This window comes from Solanum verrucosum, unplaced genomic scaffold, assembly GCF_900185275.1.
Source record: "Solanum verrucosum unplaced genomic scaffold, falcon-dt-bn FXZP01000264.1, whole genome shotgun sequence".
Taxonomy (NCBI): domain Eukaryota; kingdom Viridiplantae; phylum Streptophyta; class Magnoliopsida; order Solanales; family Solanaceae; genus Solanum; species Solanum verrucosum.
The window spans coordinates 223,126-245,023 of record NW_026020180.1 but is presented as its reverse complement, the minus strand read 5'-3'; the positions used below and the strand labels follow the sequence as shown (position 1 = coordinate 245,023).

Here is a 21,898-nt window from a genome sequence, read left to right as displayed (position 1 = left end):
AACACTTTTAGACAAATTTAGGAAGTGTTATTTTTTTAAATAAAAAAAACATATTATTTATTTATATGATGTTTTTATTTTATTTTTATTTTGCTTTGTGAGATAAATGAAAAGAAGAAAAGAAAGTAAGATATATCATTTTCAATTGGCCCTGGGGGAGAGTTGAAAGTTGGAGGTTTATGAGAGAGTGGGGCTTATGATAGCTTGCATACTCTCTCATTTCGTATTTTACGGGTGTTTGATTAAGTTCAAAATTTAAGAATGAAATAATTTTTAAAAATATTTTCATTCGAAATAAAATGTAGATGTTCATGTATTTGTAAGTTAGTTTATCAAGAAGAAAAAGTTTAATATTGAATTGTTACTTTTTTCAATTTAAAATAATTTTAATCTTTGAAAGTTGATCCAAAATATATAATTGATAATTTACCAAATTAGGAAGGTGTTAATTCTTTTTTCTAAATTTTTCATTGACATATTTCGAATCAATAATAAATATAGAAAGTTAATGATAATTTGTCTACCTAAAAAGGAAAAGAAAACCTAATTTTTTTTTTTCTAATTTTTTCCATTGATATATTTCTAATCAATATAGAAAGTTAATGATAGTTATGTCTATCTAAAAAGGAAAAAATCATAATTAAGGATATTATGGTTAAAACTCCTCTTAATTTTTAGGAGTAATTGAGGGTTTGTTTGAAAATTATAATCTAATAATATAACTATAAATTCTCAATCTCTTGTCAGAATTGGAAAATGTAATTATTCCTTCCAAATTATATTCAATTTCTATCGAATGAAATAATTACTTGATCAAACAAATAGGTCAAATTGTGAAATTATATCTAATTACATTCAAATTTTTTCTCAAATCCAATTCTCATGTGGCTCTCTAAACAAGCCCCAAGTGAATTCTCCATGTGACTAAACCTAAGACATCAATTCTTTTAGACATGAGAGAGTGTTAAATATAAAAATATATCATTTTTAAAAAATAGCGATAAATAAAATAATATTGCATAAATTAAGATAAAAGAAAGTTATCATATTTCCAATATTCATAGCACATAAAGCTTAGTAGTGGTGCCAACAATGTTACTCGAAGGTATTCAAAATTTAATATATATATGCCTAAAAAAATAGAATAGTACTTATTTATATATATATATAGTTTTTATATACACAATATATTTGTTAGATAAAGAGTATATAATAAACAACCATTATTAAAATATTAAATCTTATCCATATAAAGAGTAACAACCATCGTTAAATCATTAAATCTCATCTATATGTTCATCTGAAAAAGAATTAACTATGTCATGATATATAAGAAACATTAAAATTGAAAATCGATTGGTATTTACACTATATAATACCACCATTTTTTTTTTATTATTCTCAAAAATTCTAAAAGCGTAATTGGTCACGATCTTTCGTTAAACATATTAAGATGTGTAATTACATCATCCAATTACTCTTTACATTTCTTTTTACATATTATTTTTTAATTAAACACTTCATTTAAGAAATCATTTAATAGAAAACTACTTAATTACTATGTCGTGCATATTAATTATGATTTGAAAATTTATATTTATTTATGTTATGATAAGAATAATATTTTAAAAAATTAATGATTTTTCTTGATTTATTGAAATTGACAAATACAAAAAAAATATGGAGCGATACAAGATAGCTTTCTAAGTTCTATTCATTGATGTTACTTGTTAGTTATTAATTAGTATATAACTTTCTTTTTCATTCTTGAATTAAATGTTTAGTTTCTACTTTTATTATTTGGTTTGAATTTATTCGTGAAAACCTACTTAAAATTCACCACAAAAGACGTGTAATTCTGCTCTTTATCTTACTTGAAGTATTGGAAACTAAAGCTTAATAATATAATTTTAAAAACGTGCAAAAGAAAATAGAATATCATTTGGGACCTTGAAGTTCTTTTGAGAAAGAGTGGGTGGTTTGTAACTTCACTCAAGTAGTTAGCATAAACAAATATATGGTGTATTCGTTAGCTTAAATTTTTAGATGATTTGATTACACACTTTAATATGATATTAATTTCGATTATATCAGATAGAGCTTTAAGTTTCAGGTTTCACCGTAACCTATTTACAGAGGGGGGCCCAACCTATAGGTGGGGTGCACGTGCACCCGTTAACTTCGGAAAAAATTATGTATATATATGTATGTTTATTTGAGAAACTGACATAAATTAGGATATAATTAACAGTGCACCCATGAAGAGTATAGGTGTGCCATTGTGCTACTGATACAAACTAGAAGAACCTCCCATGAGAGACCTAGGTTCGAATCCGCTTCAAATCGCTCATAAACAATGGTACGCAATCTTCTTTCTAATAAATTAATAAAGTATGAAGAATTGGTTATACACTCCAATAAAAACATTAATTATTTCCATGAAGTTTTTTTTAGAGAATAAAATTACATCACTAATCTATGAAAGTGGACTCCATGATATATATTATGCCATAAGAAATCAAAGCACGACAACCTTTTAATAGTGGTTTTTACATTATTTTATTTTTAATATTTATTTTCAAAGTTATGGTACTTACTAGGGGAGTTCATATTTAGTTTTTTTTAAAGCTAATTAAATATTCTATTTTTCTTCTGACAAAAAAAAGTAAGACTAGAGATTAAATTAAAATAATCTTGTGATTAGTGACAATCTACCGACCACATATTATGTCTACAATTGTATTTTGGGTCTTTGAAATATGCGTCAACATTTAAAAATAGACATATGATAGGATAATTACGAGTTACTCTAAACACTAATTCATTCAACTAGTTTATAAAATATATATACAAAATATATAGATGATATATATTTTATATTAATATACATACATTTTACTTATAGTGTATATGTTGCATATGTTTCTGCTATGTTGATTCATACGATATATATCTGTAACTTTTTTTGATTAAGTGTTGTATTAATTTTCTGTCTCGATCATAAAACATGATGGAAGAGCCTAATGAAAATAATAATACTATAATAAATAACTTGCATTATTGTTCAAGGTCTTCACTATGCTCTCCCCACGCTTGATTTAATTTATTTTTTTATTAATAAATATAATAATAGGAATGTTTCTAGAAAAACAATTAAATTTAATCAAGTGTTAATGAATGAATCTTGAGTCTCAATTCAGAGGCGATTGGTCAGACCTGTTCGAAATTTTCATTGTCAGATAAATTAAGTTAGCATTTGATTATAAATTTTAATATATGTTTGATTAATATTTTTAAAAGTATATTTTTACCTTTTTAAAAAAAAAATCATAAAACATGATTTATATCATAAGTTTAGTACAAAGTCAATATATTATCCAAAAATCATCACACAAACCACAACAAAGTACAACTAAAGTAATTAGTTTTAGCGTTTCATGTTTTAGAGTACAACATCACCATATGAAAATATTTGTTAGCTCAATCTTTTTATATGTCGTTAAGTCATTGAACTTATTTTTTTGGTCATATAAATGAATATCTTGCAAAAGTTGGGGTTAAGTGAATAAGGCACTGTCCGTGAAAAAATTGTTGGCTAAATTATGCTTTTTCAAAACAAATTGTAACTAGATAATTACAGTTGTCTGAACGTAGATATCAATTTCAAAATTGTGTTTTATGAGTGAAAAGAGTAGACAAAATTAGATAGAGTCATAAATAGATGTTTTTTTTAATATATATAAAATATAAAATATTGAGTAAATTTTAAATGAACTCAACAACTATATTTTGATCCAATTTTTTTCTCTTGGAATTTTGGGTTTTTTGCCATTTCTTTGTCTTCCAAGACTAAACAAATTTTACCAATTTTTTTCTTCAATCACACTATATAAAAAATAAATTTTATATCCAACTAAATCTCCAAAAGTTGTATGATTTCAACACCCCACAACTAATCTTGTGAGATAACTTAACATTATTCAAAACAACTTTTTCCTATAATCATTGTTCAACAAAATATGGAAAATGACTAATATTTGAAGAAACAAAACCAAAATCAAAACTAAACAAGTTGTTTGGGTAGATAAGAAGTTGAATTGGCATGAAGTTGACCAAACAAACAAGAAAGGGCTATCATAAACACACACACGAGTCTTTGACTATACATTTATAATAATAAGATATGCTATATATGTATGTTTTACCTAACTAGCTACTATACATTTTTTTTGTCTCCATCATGCAAAACAAATTTTCAACTATGATTTTTCTTCATTATTTAAGAGTAGAGACGGAGGTAGATGAGGGTTCAACTATGATTTTTTGTTCAAGATTTAAGAGTAGTCCATTTCTCTTTATTTTTTAAGGTGGAATGCAGATATAGTCAGTCGTAAGATAAAATATTAATGACTGATTTTATAACATGAAATCATAACTTATAGATAACACAAAGATAACTTTATTATTACTTTAAAACTCTCATTCCTTTGAAAGGTTAATTCCATCTCGATCGATACCTCTAATTAATTTCTTTTTCTCTTTTGTTGTAAATGAATTTTGATGAATAGACACTATAAGAAAGAAAATAAATAATAGGACACGATGTCATTAAAGCAAAATAACTTAGATAGCTGTCAATGAAGTTGACATGAAAAATCTAAATAATTAGTAAAAGATATCAAAAATCAAATCACATACGCTTACGCAGACAACTTCTTCACCTAACCCCCCTTCCCGCCCTCCCCAAACGAAAAAAGATAACAATGATTAATCTACAAAAATATTTAAGTCGGCATTTAACTTTGTAAATTAATATTTATTTTGTTAATAAGTTTATTCATTAATTAAATTTTAACTTGAAATAATTATTCGAAAGGTAAACAACTTGTGTACGAATATTTAAGTAAAATAGTGATAATTTATATTAATTCACAAAAGTTATCTCCAAATTAAAGGGTAGATTTCACATGCGTCTAAAAAATAAGACCAAATAAAACTATAGTGTCCTACAATAATAGGGTAAGGGATTGCTTGTCTTTTAATTGTTTCCTTGAATAAGTCAAAATTTGATATTTTGTATTTTACACCCAAAATATTGAGAAAAATACTTTTGGGTCAAAGGAGGTCCTTTTACCCTTAAAAAGGTGGGTGGGTGGGGTAATCCCTATATTGAAAGTAGGGGTGTTTGTGGTTCTGTTTGGATCGGTTATTGGTTAAAATCAAAACCAAACCAATTTAGTTGGTTTTATAAATTTCCCAAACCAAACGAAAAAAATAATCGTCGGTTTGGTTCAGTTTTTCTGATTTTTTCAGTTTGAAAGTAATAAATTTTTAAGGACATATGTATCTTGATAGACACAAACACCTAGTACATGAATAAACCATGGAAAATCTATTGTTGGTTCAATTAAGCAATTAAACAATACTAAATTTATCATTACACGAACAAAGTGATTCAATTAAGAGAAGGTCTAACTATCTTATGAAAGGTATGGTAGGTAAAGACTAACGTAATGAATTTTGATGGACTTGGACTTATGATTGTAATAGATGAGCTAAAATTTACGTGTTGGGCTTGAGAAAATGGTAAGTTAAAGACTTATGATACTTTAAATTGAACAAAATATTAATATTTTATTTATGAATAATATATAAATAATTATAAAATTTATATATCTAATTTATCGGTTCGATTTAGTTATTTTTGCAGTTATTTTTTAGTAAAACCAAAACAAAACCATTTAGTATCGATTTTTCAAAATGTAAAACCAAACCTAATCAAATCAAACCAAATATCGGTTTGGTTCGGATTGCGATTCGGTTTGATTTTTTAGCCATAACCATAAACAATCCTAATTGAAAGGTTAAAGAGGGTAAAGTAAAATTTACTTTAATATTTATGTAATTATAAAAAAATATTATGATCATATATATGTCACAATATTTAAGATCTTCCTTTAATGAAAGTAATTAATAGTAATATGTTATTTTCCATCATTTATCCTTTGATCTCCCTTTTTATGGCAATTTCTTTTACATATTTTTTTTTTTTAAAAAGAACTCCCAAAATGGAATTTTCTGGAAAAACAAAGAAAAAGAAATTGGGGATATAAAAAAAAAAGTGAAAAAGATGAGTGAAGTTGACTTACTTGAACCCAAACGTGCCACATCGGCTGTGTTTGCACGGTTGGTACGGTATTTAAAATTTTGGTTCGATAATTTTGATTTTAATTCTTGAAAATAATATATCATTGTATACTGGATTTATTCGATATCGTTTGGTATGTTTAGGTTCAGTATAAATATTTGTGGTACAATGAATCAGTAATCATAATAATCTTTTCGACTTCAACATACATATATTTTTATACGTAATAAAGAAGGCTAGAGAATTATGACTTCGAATTTTAAAGAAATGTTTATACATGCTAACACATAACATGTATTGAAATATTCAAAAGAAAGTACAATCAATTTGGTTTTTAATGAATTACACAAAAAATATATATTTCAATCAAGATAAAGTAGTCAAATTTCCAACGTCATTGATTAGTATTATAGTAATACAAACATGAGTTATATAATAACTATATACTTCAGTATGATATTTAATATTCTGATATTTCTATATTTACTTATAAATATCGAATATTACAAAAATTTAAAACACATACCAAATAACATAATACTAAAATTGCAATATTATAATTTAATATCTCTTATATTAATCCTTAACAAACATAGATACAACAAGGAGCGTGCATTCTAAGTTCCAACTGCTTTATATAAGCGAATGTCGAATTATGACTTTCATATAATAATTTCATTTGATATTCGATAACTTATTTGGAATCCGATTAAACTTGAGCTCGTATTGAGAAGTTCAATAATGAGAAGTAAGTGCTCTTTAATAAATACAATTTCATATTTAAAACTCGAAATTATACTATCTAGTTAAAAATAAAATCTTAATGCTTATTATCTAGTGTCGGGTATAAATAAAATATCTAATTATATTTCCACTATAGCCTTTATAATACGTGCAATGACTACTCTAGAGATGTTACACTACTTTTCATGGAGTTGTTGTATAAATTATATATTGCTTATCACTCCATTAAATCTTCCAAAAAGGGTGTTTAATTATGACAATACAATTTTGACAAAACGTGATTTGTGCTCTCACTTTATGTCAAAAAATCAATTATGATGCAATCTTTTTTTCTCTAAATATGGGGGAAATAAATAAAGCAAATAGCGATAGTGGTTAAAAATTGACATCAACATTAGAAAATAGAATTATTACTCCATATGATTTGATTTAAAAGAAGTCCACGCCGCACTACTACAAAATATGAAATTAATTTCAAAACTTATCGATAATTATTAACTAATCTATTGCAAAAGAAAACTCTTAGCTAATTGATTTTTTAAATAATTCGTAGCTAAATGATATTAACATAAACTATTTTTTGTTTAACTATGTCAATGTTTGTCGCTAATTCCTTATTTTTCTAGTAGTGTCGTTACTCGTTAACACTAACAAACCTTGATTTTAAAAATGCAAAAGGAAAAAATTGTCCCTCATTTTTTTTATTTTTTACTCGATACCCTAAACTAGAATTGAAGTTCAACTAAATCAGGTTTTCTATAAAAAAATAATCTCATATTAAGAGGTAAGTGCTCCCAAATAAAAGCAATATCATATTCATAACTCAAATTCAAAATATTTGACTAAAAATGACAAAAATACTTACCACTTCATCCAAAATCCTTATTAATTGGTTAGAGGTAGAACTTACCCGCACGGCCGCACCTAATATATGCACCAAATACATGCATGTCATGTGTTTGCATTTATAATTTATTTTACTTAACCTTAATTAGCTAATATGTGTTTTACTTCATTAAATCACGTAATCATGATAATTGTATTTGGCGATGGCCGTGTGATTAAGTTTTTACTTCCGCGTAGCTATTAAAAAAAATAGGACGATTATTCTCTACATTTTATTTTGATTTTTGAGAAACTTCTCATTGTCAGCCCAACTTATAAATAGTTTTTTGCAAAGGAAAAATTCGTTTGGCTAGAAAATTTGGTCAGAATTTACCAGAATGATAAAATAACATATTTTATACTATGTTATTTTACCTTTTTGAATATTTTTATTCTTTTAACTTTAATACATTTTAATTAAAAAAAAAATATCAGTTTATTTTAAAATAAAAAGGATATTATAGACTTTTTAAATTTTTGTGGCCATTTAGCATTAGCCTGCAAAATTACTTAACTACGATCACTAATAAGAATTACTTGAAATCACAAATTGAAATTGAAATTTTATTGTTTTAATAGAATTTGGGATTTGACATCATAGCAATTATATCTGCTAAATTAATTACTATTAATTATAGCTTTAATTCAGTCAACTCATCCCACTTGGACTCTTGCCTATTTATGACTAGACTAGAAGTATCAAGTAATGGTGGGCGGATATATTCAAAGAATTGAATAAATGCACATATTAATTTCTTTTTATCTCAATGAGTTATTATCATAATATAGTCAAAACATGTACAATTTTTTTTTTCAATGTCATTTCTTAGGAAAATAATAATTTATGTTTGTGGTTAGGATCCTAACACATAGATTAAGTTTGAATGATTGAGTTTAGCTAGATTAACCAGAATTTTATGTTCAAAAATGACAAGACATAATTAGGTAAACTTATATTTATGTGGTTGATCACAGAGGATTAGATGGAAAAATATTTGATCATGATTATGAACGACATTAATTGGAATTGTTTGGTGATGACCATGAATATGTGTTGTTTATTAAATGACTAAATTCTTACAATTAAAAACAAACAGAAAAAATCATATGAATGATTCATTCATGACCAATGAATCTCCTTACCTTAGGACAATTAATCTAAAGTGAAAGAGATTATTGTACTAATAATAGAGAAGTATTGAGAACATCCCTAAATTCAATTCGAAAATTATTAGTTTCATCCCCCAACTACTGACAACCTTAAAAATACTCATTTACTTGAGTGACTGAACTTAAATACACCCGATCGATCTTCCAACATAGTGAAAGACATTCCTAAATCCTCGCTAAATTTAGGAGTGTTCTCAGTACATCTCTCAATTTTTTATTAAAAGCCCACAAGAGTTTGAGACCACTTGATATGTCATGTGACAAATTGGGGGGGGGGGGTATCTACGTTTAGTTAGTCATGAAGTAGAGGAGTATTATAAAGACTGTCAATAGTTCATGGACGAAATTAAAAATTTATGTCAGTTAACAAATGCTTTTAATATTTCTCTCTAATATTTATTATCTTCGATTCAGGTTATAATACACATAGTAGCGAGGTCAATTTTTTTTGAGATAATAGTTTTTAAAAAACCCCTTGGAGGAAAACGTTATATTTGAAATTAAGTTGAAATAAGATGTTGAAAGTATAATTAACCTGCTTTTTGAAATTTAAATAATGGATAAATTTGATAAACTTATTTGAAACAATCTCCAAATATTTGAATTTCTTGAAAAGAAATATGTACGTTCCAAACAAAACAAGTAGTTTCTCCATTAAATTAAAATATAGTACATATTTAATTTTATGTACAAGTAGTTTCAAAACTTTTTTGCAAAATGGTACTTTTTGTGGGTCTATTAATAATAAAATTTTAATGGCCGACATTTCTTCTTGATTTGGACATTTTCTAAAAATATCTAGACAAAAGAAAAAAATGTTATTATGTTTATTTAATCTTTTTTTAAACTTAATTTTACTACTAACAATTGTAGAAGAAAACTTTTTTTTTTCTTTTTTCCAAAGTTGGTATTGTATACCTACTTTTTCTTCTGAAAATTTCCACACAAATTGTTGGTTCATACCAAACAATTTACTAATTAATTGTTTATAAAATTTCTTCACTTCAGTTGACCTACATTGTATTTGGGATGTTTACTTGATGCTTAATGTTGTCTATATAATATAATAATAGTTAATTATTTTTATAATCTAACAAGGTGAAAGTTTGAATAACCAACCAATCGAACTATTTTATCTGGTTTATATTAAATTAAACACATATTTGATATTATACCTAAATATTTTATTGTTATCCAATGAACCAAACATCTAGCAATAAAAGTTCATTTTGTACATTTTGATGTATTTATCTCAGAATTAGTAATTATGAGATTGTTATTCTGCATTGAAGGTGATGTAATTTTATTTTTTTATAATTATGATATAACTTATTTCGAAACTGCTAGTTTTAGATTAATAAAAATTTAATGAAATAAGAAATAATAATCTCATATTTTATCTCAAAATTACTATATATTTCTTATCTAACAAAACAAAATATCGAATGCCACGATATTGAAATATTTGATACATGAAACCATATCGAAATCTACGATCTACAATTGATATAATAGAGAATTAGAGATATATAATCTTTGTTGATTAACAAAAAGGATGGAAAACGTCTACAATTAGACAAACTATTAAATATTGAAAGGGAACGGTTCAAAATAGAAGAACATGGATCACACAAATCAAAATCAACACATACAAACTTACATGCTTAACACAACACACAACACACAGCACAATAACACGTTTTCATTAGGTATTTTGGTAAGTAGTTTGACTAAATATCTAAATGTATGAGTGTGTTTGGTACGAAGAAATATTATTCGATTTTCTTATTTATGATGATTAGTAAAAAAGTTTGAGACATTTCAGACCGATTAATGTGTTCCTCTAACTTTAACACACCTCATCTTCATCACCATCCCCAGTGACCCCATCCCCACCACCCTGCACTCCCTACCTCACCTCACTACTAAAAAAACACTATCTTTTTAATTGAAATTTTCTACTAAAAGATGTTTAGTGACTATTTCTATAGATATTTTGATTGAATCAGTAAGAAAAGAAAAAAATATCATTTTCCCACGAAAAAAATTAGGAAGCCTTTCAATAGTTCAGTGAATGTTTATTTTTTTTTACCATGCATTTTTTAGTGATCTGGTTCGGTAAAAAATAAGAGGAAAATCATGTTTTATAATATAAATTTCTTATTGATTTACGGTGAGAAAAACCTTTGTTTCTAGTAATACTTCCGTGATATTTATCTAAATTATATATAAATATTCTTATAATTATTATTTTTTGTTGACATATCAAATATAAAAAAACAAAAAAAGCCCTAGCACTTAATTTCCTAGAAACATGTTCCAAAATAATATTTTCCTTCATATCAAACACACCCGAATAAGTAGTTGTCATAAAGTGTTTTAGTTGCCGCCTAAGTAGGTTAACAATTAGGAACGTATTACATTGGCATACTAAGCTATATAATATATAGTTAGGTAAAACGTCAAATTTATCCATCAAACACCTAAAGTAATTATATTATATCATATCCAAGTAAATAAGCCAAAATAAGTGAATATATAATAAGGTTGTCCTTAATTAGGGTGTCTAAAAACATTATATTATTGATCACCCACCTTTTCTATCTTTTTTTCCTCCATATTTTAAGAGATTTATTTTATCATTGTTTTCTTGTTTGGAATTCTATGTCCTATTAATAAAAAGAGGATTAGGTGAATACTAAATATAAATATTGAGGGTTTTGCTTTCGAGTTTGAGAAATGAAAAATTATCTTTAATAAGGAACGATAAATCTTTATAATGAACTTTTCAATATGAATTTGAAAAAGCCAAGCTCTAAATAAATATCAAATATTGAATAAAAAAAATGAACACATAACATACTACTTGTTTTTTTTTTCAATAAATAATTTATCATTATTATATAACTCCAAAGCATCAATTCACATAAAAAGAGCTGCTAAGTGAATTTCCTCATCACACAAAAGATATTCATGTGTGTACCATATTATATGGATAATCTGATCCACAAAATCATGATTGGAAAATGAGATTTTTTTAAGGAAAGGTTGAGATATTTTATGATATTAAAGTATTTCTAAATAAGGAAACATCTTTTTAATTGTCTTAATAACTGGATCAAACTGAAAAATTCTAATCGATTTGAAATGAGTAAAACAAAACAAAAGGAAAAATAGCTCAACAAATTAAATTTTTCGAAAGATTTTTGTCATACAAGTTGTTTGAAAAGCATTGTTGAAGTTTTCTATTTGATTGTATCAAGAGATCCCAATCCATAAGAATTTTCATATTGGTCCAAGTCATTTTAGGACAAATGAATCATTTATGACGAAGAGAGTGAACCGTAAAAGAATAATTTTAATTGTAACCAATATAACTGATCTGTGTTTTCAATAGTTTATAATTTTTCTTCATAAACACATGTTTTTGAATGTAGGATAAAATTTGAAGCTACTGTTAAATAAATAATTATATCAACTTAATTGTTTAACTAGAGTTGTAATAAAAAAACTAAAAAAAAAAAAAAACAAATAAACAAAAAAGTGTTTTGAGTTGAGTGGTTGGATTATGACCATTTCAACAAATAAATTTCACATGCTACTAAATTGAATGAGATATGACAAGTTTTTCTTTTTGGACTCGGAAAAATTTATAATTGTTGTTCTTCAGGTGCACATTGAATAAATTTGTATATATGCAATAACTCACAAATTATATAGAAAACGTAAACTGTACTAGATAAATTATCAACGAGGTCGACTGAGAAACATTAACCGAAGAAATCGATCACTGATCTTCCTTACGGAATATCAAAGTGTTTCTATTTGGAGATTGGACCCATGTAGTCACTTCAACCCAACTAAGGCCACTCTAGTCATGCATACACCATGATAAAGACTTTTAAGTAATGTACCTAAATTTTGATATTTGACATAAAGCTTTTACCTAATTATCTCTCTTTCTCTTTCTCTTTCTCTTTTTATGATTGAGTTTGTGACTAAAAATGAAAATGGGATTTTATTTTATGCAAAAGAAGTTGACATCATTAAAGTCAATAATCAAAGTGGCTAATTACGTAAACTCAAGACATCCTCATCAATACCTCCCACACGTGGAAGATTGTCTCAAATTGGGCCCTTTCACTAAATGGTCCAATTATTCATGATTTGGACCTCTCAATTTGTCTTTTTTTATTGATTGGATTAGAGACTTGGACCCACTTTCAAGAAAATTCAATTTGTTTTTTGGACATGGACAAAGGCTGCATATATATTACACATATACATCAAGGATAAGTATTGGAGTAGTTAGTTTCAACCATATTTGATGTTTTCTTGGAACACCCAACTTGAACAAGTAAAACTTGATGTAATGGTAGGAGTCGTCTAGTCGCTGGTTAAAATTATGCGAGTATCAATGAGTTTTTCAATAATACACTAATTCCTTCATAACATATACATGTCTAAGTTATGCGATTTTTCAAAATTGCAAACCAGAGATTGCATTAATTTGTTACATGAATAACTTACTTCTTAACTAGATATTAAATGTTGTATAACTTATAAATAAATTAATGCATACACAAGTCACATCTTTACTAGCTACCAAACGACTCTACTCTTTTATAGTGTTTTTCTTTTCCATTAGATATTCGATATTAATTTTGATATTTCGACTAATTTGAATATGAATTTTTTTAAAAAGAAACTTCTTAATAGGATATTTTTTACTTATAGGACTTGAACCCCCAAACATCTAGTTAAAGGTGCAACGAGTGTTATCCATTGCATTATCACTTTTGGTGGTTTACTTTTACCCAATGCCTCTCCTTTCTTTCTAGAAAGGAAATATATATATAGTGCATGGACACATTCATAATGTTGGCATCATGATATGTCACAAACCATTTTACGTAGTGAAAATTAAGTCGGAAGAAAGTGAGAATGACCTTTAAATCCTGAATGGGACATGTGCTACAATCCGCTAGAAGAAATCGTTTCACCAATTAAAAAATCAATTTGTCAAGATCCAAATTCGAATTAATTTATTTCCTCATTTTTTGGTACAATGTTGAACAAATTGAAGAAAAAAAAAATCAACTCTGAAAAAAATCCATTTTTTCCCTTATTTTGAGTCTTGTCTTTATTTATTTTTGTAATCTTCTGTTCATAAAAGTGTAGGACACTTCTGTTGAAATTTTCTACATGAATAAATGGCTGCTGCCTTAAATTATACCACCTTTAATGAGAATTATGATTGCCATTCCTTGTTATCTTATCAAAATATATATAAAGAAGATTTAGTCTAAATACCAACACTACCAATCGCTTAAACTAAAAATAACCAACCAAGGTATAACACATGTATAATCCATGCAAAGTATGTGTATAATTATTTTTAGTCTGTGTATATCAGCTAGAAAAAGTAAATAGTGAATCTGACCGATTGTTTGAGGTGGAGACCCCTCACCATAATTTTTTTATATATTCAATTTTATTAGTACTTCCATTCTAGAAGAAGTTAAGAGTCAAAAAACAAGATGTGAAAAATGGTGTTGGTTCAAGAATTTTCTACTTATCAATGATTTCTTAGCCATTAATATCAATTTAGTGAAGGGGGACCAACTAAGTGTCAATGAAAAGGATAGAAAATGTTTCCTCCATGGCATTTCTACTTGAGTATTTGGAAACCTTAATGCTCATATATATAGGAACACTAGTGAAAGAAAATAAAAATTGAAGGTCAATAATTATGTTGCTTTTACATTTGGCATCTTTATTTTTGGACCACTCCAAATTATCACCATAAGATAACACCTTTCACTTTTTCTGTTTTTTTTTTCTTCTTTGGGAAGTGTTGATAGCCACTTAAAGGTCAATCTTTTAGAATATGAGATATAGTACTTCCTTTGTAGAGTCTATGTATTGCGATTAGAAAAAGTAAATTGTTAATTTGATCAGCTATTTGTGTAAAAATTCTTTAGTTATTTCACCTGCCATCGTACACCAACCTATATTTTTTTTGTTGCTTTTTTTGAATGAAGTTATTAACAAGTGTGAAATAGTAAAAAAAATAATAATTAAAAAAATCAATAATTGTATTTAATTTAAGTATTAGTGATTCATTGGACTAACATCTTTCATAAAAGTGAGAAATTGGGAAAGCTTCTACTTCAAGTACCTTAAAATATGAGAAAAAAAGATGCAAAAAAGATAGTAAAAAAGCATATTCTATTTTTATGTTATCCATATGTAACTTATTATTCTATTTGGGCTTTAGACAAGCCCATTTGGGAACATACAAAAGTCTAAGTTCATATTCAAGGCTGCACATACAAGAGCACATGTACATATTTTGCTCTGGAGAAAAATATAAGTTGAATAATCAAGTTTCAACAAGATTGAACCAACTTAGTAAATCTTAATTATCTCTGGTAAAACTATCTTGCCAACACTGGCTATGCGACGTGATATCATAGGGGTAAATCAAACTAGTGTAATCCTGGGATATATCGAACACCATTAACTATTCCCATTAGCACGAATAATGGATAAAAAATGAAGAGAACTCAAAAATAATAGTATCTCATATCCTAAAGAGGATTACAAAAAAAACACATCAGCTAACAACAGGAGGATCTCTATACGGTCAAAAAGTAGCTCCAGCATTAATTTGACTATGCCTAGGCGATACTTCTCTGCATTGGATATATGTGTTCGGCATCCCAACATGCTTGAAGCAGATAGATTGAATTATCAAAATTTCAGTAACTTATTCATCATCAGATGAATCTGAATCAGCTGGCATCCTCACGTCGTCTTCAACAGTTGTGTCCTGCATGAACATCAGATAACATCGATCATTTGCAAAGAGGGAGATTATTCTACCACCACCCCTAATAAGCATAGAGATCCAATCACTAGGATTATTAACTAATAAGGATGGTGAGTATTGAAAAGAAGTTTTGAATCTAGGGGAACCACTTCACTATATATAAAGAGGAGCTTCTCCTATGCTGTGTCAAATTCGCAGAATCTTAGGAGTAAGTTACACTTACCAGATTCTTATCCCAGTCCTTTAACTTGGGATTAGTCAGCATATAATTATCACGTAGAGGAGCCCACGAGGGACCATCATCTTCCAAAGAATTGGATGCACCAGCCTACATGAAATTAAACTACAGAATAAGGGAAAAAGGCAATAAACTGTATGAAAATGATTGGCCTGCATAGGTGAAACTTGAAAATGCTCTTTTTTTGGACAGGCGCTTGAAAAATATTAAGTTCCCCATGTTCATGTTGTTTCTTCCTTCTACCCACAAAATGATTGGTAATTGTAATAAAGCACCACAATATATCACAGTATTTGATGTGCCTTCCATTTATGAGCAACTCATCCAAATGTGAAGCAAATGTAACAACGGAAAAATAATATGAAAAATAGATAAAAACCAATTAGAGACAGCCTGAAAATACTTATTTTCTGATACGACCCATTTTTGCTCTTCTCGTCCCCCTCCACCCAACTCAAAAAACAAAAGAAAATGATGGCCCAAGACAAGATTACTTGCGAAAAAATGTTACAAAATAATGAGAGCAGTTTCCCCAAATGATCATAATTCTAAAAGAGAGAAAAGAGCTGACCTTTGATACAGTTGTTTGTGATGGTGTCTTGCCTAATTCAGAGAAAAAGACTTCTCTTCGTCGCTTCTTAATTGCTATACATCAGAAAATAGAAGAAGTTATTGTATTGCATACAGAATAACAGCTCTTAAGGTTAGTTTTAACCAAACTATTCCCAATTGAATTATCAAGAATTTATTATCAATTGCAGCTTTTAAGGATGAAAACTTGCAGTTGATCCCATTCTTACTTCTATTATGTGAACAGTGAAACGGCATGTGCAGAGTTCTCAGTTTTTTTAAGAAACAATCATTTTTTATAAAGAAAATTGAGACCCGATCATATAATCCATGCATCAGTATTCTGCCCATACCTTTCTCGTCTTTTGCCCTTGAGGGATTTAAGCCTTTTTGAGCATGTTGTGCTTTGTTAACCTGTATTACATACGCAGACAAAATTGAGCTAGCTGAAAGTAGCAAAAAACTTTTTATAAAACAGAAGCATTAAATTGGAATGTGTACTGCAACTTACAGCATTGAATAACTTGACAACTGATAGTCCCATAATGCCCATAAAAAAAGTAAGGACCAAGTTAGTTGGGTCTAATAGAAAAGTTATTAATGCATTTGTAATACTAATTTAAATTCCGAAACAAGAAGAAGAAGTTGATTACCTCCCTTTGTTGCAACTGCTATCAGAGACTTTTCATAGGCGTCCAAGAAATTAGCAGGTTTCACATGTCCCTTCTCTCTTATCTTTTTTACACAGATGTCAAAGTTTAGAACAAGACCCAACAATACACTAAGAAAAAAAGGAAACTTAGCAATTAAATGAAACCAGACAGGATTACCAAGTGTTTCTCCTTTTTTGCATCCCCTTTAACCTTTCGTTCTACATCTTCTTCAGCAAGCTTCTCCGCAACGAGATTCTTGTGTGCTGATAAGACAGGGCCCTGCAGGTTAGGTTCATCAAACCCACATATTTACCATTAGTTTCTCCTAAACACTTCCTCTACACAGTTAGTATGAGCTTTTAACCTATAAGTTCATTAGAATCCAGCTTACATACTAGTAATTGAATATATGCATTAAAAGGTGTAGAAAGGGTCTGTTTTAAAATGTTTTATTTTCCTGCATAGCTGTCTTGTTTTTTCCTCCAAACATGCTTTGTTTTGTCCCAAAACCAAACACTCATAGAAGATAGATATCTCAACACCAAGTCCAGATGCATATTAAGGAACAAAACAAAATAAAATTATTTTGAAGTCCTAAACCTTCGGGAAAAAAATGAGGGTAACACGAAGCCAACCAATTATGTATCTTCTTGGATGCCAATATATAATTAAAGCAGATGACTAAAAAATGATGGAGAAAGCAGGTCGCTTACCAGTATATCATCAGAAGCAGACTTCTTTAGTAACTTTTTGAACGCCAATCTGAATGCGTTACAACCATCTATGAACTTTGTAATTCCAGGCTGAACTTGTCCATCTTCATCTTCAGATATCTCAATTTCCTCATTGAGATCCTCTTCTCCATCATCTGCCCATTCCTCATCAAAATTCTCCTCCTCTTTACGGTATGACGTGGATTTATTTCTACTATATGATGTGGGTTTATCTTTACCATATGATTTGGGCTTGTCTTTACCATATGATTTGGGCTTGTCTTTACCATATGATGTACGTTTAGCTCTAGTTACAGGGGCAGGCTCCGCATCATTATCATCCTCATTATCAGAGTTATAGTCTCTTGCTCTCTTCTCAAAAAGCTTCTTCATTTTGTTGTCTATTTTTACTCTTTTTTCACTAAATGGCGCACCCTTTTGCTTCTTCTTTCCCTTACCCCCTTTCTTCCTGAGCTCCATCTTTCTTTTCCTAAAATAATTTGTAGCTTCTGAAACTGACTGCAATTCTTCAGCCATAATGTTCAATCGTGTGTTTACACAGCTTAAGCTGCAGCATTAGAAGTTAGGGTCAGTTTTGTCTGCTGGTTCTGCAACTTGAAATCTTAATTAACCAAGGAATTCTTACAAGAAAAAGGAAACACAGCACACAAACACAACTACAACCTAGATAGGCATAAGCATAAATTACCAATAATAAGAATAAGGTTTAAAAGTTTTGCATCTACAGAATTAAGGGTTCAAGGTTCAGACGGATACGGGATAGTGCGTTATACTATTCAGGCTTTGAAATAATCAAACTTTATTTGCACTTATATATCTCTCCGTTCTCGTTTTGCAGAATCTAAATGCATAATCAATACACACGAGCAAAAACAGATAAATACCGAATACGCAAAACGCAGAATAATATTGGATAACTTAACAGAATCTCAACTCAAATATGTGAAACTTATCAAGCATAGAACACACAACATCAACAAGCAGAAACTGAATTCACGGGCTTCAACAAGCAGAAATCATCCTTCGAACTACTCTCGATTCAATTATAGTTAATCTACAATTGTTTCTTTTCAAAAAAAAAAAAAGTTAATAACGATGGAACTTACCTGACGACGAGCAGCAGCAGGCGGCAACCGACGGTAGAGACTCAGAGCAGTAGACGGCAGTTCTCAGTCTCGGCGGGTTGAGGGTTTTGGACCTAAAGAAGGCGAAAGAGTAAAGTGGGCTGAATGGGTGTAATATATTGGGCCTCTAGTCCTACACATTAGAGATTCAAATGATTAATTTCAAATAAATTACATAAAAAATAGTCAAAAGTCATAGCAAGTATACACTTAGGGTCGTTTGGTAGAGTGTATAAGAATAATGCAAAATAAGGTGCATTAGTAATACTTGCATTAGTTATGCAAGCATTATTTCTTATACATTGTTTGGTTTGATGTATTAGAAATAATAAATCTTACATAATTTCTATTAAAAAATATATGTTTACAAATATACCCTTCACACTTTATTTATTTGTACACTTCCTTTGCAACAAAGTTCTTTGCTAAAACATCAAAAAAAAAATCTTTGCTAAAACATCATTAACTCTTCTTCTTCTTCTTAAAAAAATAATATTAAATAGTTGTACTATTGCATCAAAATATTTTTGTGGAAAGTTGGCAAATATTTTTTTTTTATCAAATTTATTGTCACAATAGTAAATTTTTTGATTAAACTATATTGAAATTGATTTATTTTTTTTAAAAAAAAAGATACTTAAGAGGTCATAAAGCCTATTAAGACACCAAAAAATTAAAAGACACCAAAAAGCAAATCAAAATAAAAACAAAAACTTATGACAACAAAGAAAATGAAAAGGCTTTAAGGGTAGGTTTATAATTATTTAATTTAATGCAAGTGTTAAAATGCTATGTATTACTAATACCTAGAATTCCTTGGTATTAGTAATACACAATAGAGTGTATAAATAATGCTTGCATTAGTTATACATGGAATGAAAAAGTGTACCAAACAAGGTACTATTAATACACACACCGAATGCATCCATTATATTTTCTAATACACTCTACCAAACGACCCATTACCATTTATACAATATAACTTACATATATATAAATTATACACTGATTATAATATTATAATGGACATATAACCACTCAAAAATAGCTTAATTACGCTCCATAGTTATAGTTTGCTAATTACGATTCGTAACTACATGTTATAGGGGAGGAAAGTGGCGAGCGAGATTGGTAGAGGGAGGAGAGAGGGCAGAGAGTGGAGAGATGCGATTTGTATATGTATATTTGTCAAAATAACTGTATATATGCAACTAGTATACATATGTATTTGAGAGGAAGGAGAGATGTGAGCGAGATTGGAAAGGGAGGAGAGAGGAGAGCGAGAGAGGGCAATAATTTGTATAATCCGTATCTCGTTTATATAATTCGGGGGTACAATTGTATAATTCACGTGTTTTTGTATAATTGAGTAATACAAAATCTGGAATTATACAAATATGATAAAACTCGAAATAATGAATTGATACAAACATAAACATATGAACTTTAAACAGTTATACAAATTATACTATATGAATTACATTATATAAATTATATTATATAAAATCCAAAAACTACACATTTTTACAAACTTTAAAAAGTTGTACAAAAAAAGATTGAATGTATATGGTGATAAAACTGAAAAACCAAAGGAAATCATCGTCATAGACAAATACAAATCAGACAAAGAATTGTTAGTTGCGAATTATACAAACATGACTAATTATACAAACTCGAAGTCAACCCACATAATTAATGGTTAATGTCAGTCGCGAGTGGTAATTATAACAATCTATAGCTATGATGACTAATTAAATAGTATATATTTGCTTCACCGCGTAATTTTCTTATTATAATACACTCACTAAATATAACTTCATTATACATGAAATATACCCTAACTTTTCAATTTTTATCTACTCAAAAAGTCACCTCTAAACAATCCCAAATTTTAGATATGAAATTGTAATTGGTTTGATTACTACGGTAGTAATTACTAGTAGTTACACTGGAATGCTTGTTTGCCTCAGTTAATTATACATGTCCTATTTGGATGCCACCTTGTAATTACACATGTTTTGTTTTGGATGCACAATTGCAATCATAAAATTATATTAAATTTTAAAAATAAAATTTAATTATTTAAAAATTTATTCTAGAAAAATAAGAAACTTTATAGATGATATTAAATTAAATATTTAAGATATATGTTGTTTTTTGAAATACAAATAACCAGCTAGTAATCACACTACACTATGTAATTATCAGCAATTATAGCCTCTTCCTATGAATTGAAGAGTGCAATAACCCAATGTATATCACACTCAATTACCTGCTGACCAAGTAATTATCTGACCAACCAAACAGAACGTACAATGTAATTACACCTAATTATACCAAATTTAATTATCAAAGTGACTTTTCAAACATGCCCTCATGTTTTAATTTTTTTTTATTTTTAATTCACTCGAACAATTTATAATTGTGGAATGTTAATTTTTCAAGAAAATAAAAAGAGAAGAAGATGACGAACAGCCATTTTGGGTAATTAACCCTTCTAAAGAAGAGTCATTCCCACAAATGTCCATATTTTGAGGTGATTCTTAATTTTTGTCTTTCAAGGTCTTACTTTTTTTTTCTATCAAAACTTTAAGTAAAAAGAAAAAATCGACAAAAATGCCTCCAACAAATATAAAATAATTTACAAGGCATAAGTTCAATGACACAAATTATACCTCAGAACAAAAGTTCAGTAACATATGTTATGCCCCAAGGCAAGAAAAATTATGTGTAAGACACAAGTTATGCTCAAGGCACAAGTGTAGCAACACAAGTTATGTCTGAAGATAAACGAAAT

At 28.3% G+C, this 21,898-nt stretch overlaps 1 protein-coding gene across 1 annotated transcript; it reads right to left on the bottom strand.

Annotated features, from left to right (window-relative positions):
• Window positions 1-15,350: 15,350 nt before the first annotated feature.
• On the bottom strand, window positions 15,351-19,182 carry LOC125829179 (uncharacterized). Its single transcript, XM_049508428.1, has 9 exons — window positions 19,084-19,182; window positions 17,957-18,524; window positions 17,421-17,522; window positions 17,244-17,325; window positions 17,102-17,121; window positions 16,944-17,004; window positions 16,592-16,665; window positions 16,006-16,110; window positions 15,351-15,782 (listed from the first exon to the last, which is right to left on the bottom strand). Exons 2-9 carry the CDS (start codon window positions 18,491-18,493, stop codon window positions 15,720-15,722), a joined length of 1,044 nt encoding a protein of 347 aa, XP_049364385.1. The 5' UTR covers window positions 18,494-18,524; window positions 19,084-19,182; the 3' UTR covers window positions 15,351-15,719.
• Window positions 19,183-21,898: the final 2,716 nt, after the last annotated feature.

Bases quoted from the DNA above. Each gene is read 5' to 3' on its own strand.
- LOC125829179 (XM_049508428.1), bottom strand. From the start codon at position 18,493: ATGGCTGAAGAATTGCAGTCAGTTTCAGAAGCTACAAATTATTTTAGG. The intron at 17,326-17,420 runs GTAATCCTGTCT...TGTGTAAAAAAG, and splicing joins CAAAAAAGGAGAAACACTTG to ATAAGAGAGAAGGGACATGT. The intron at 16,666-16,943 runs GTATGGGCAGAA...TCTGATGTATAG, and splicing joins AAGGGCAAAAGACGAGAAAG to CAATTAAGAAGCGACGAAGA.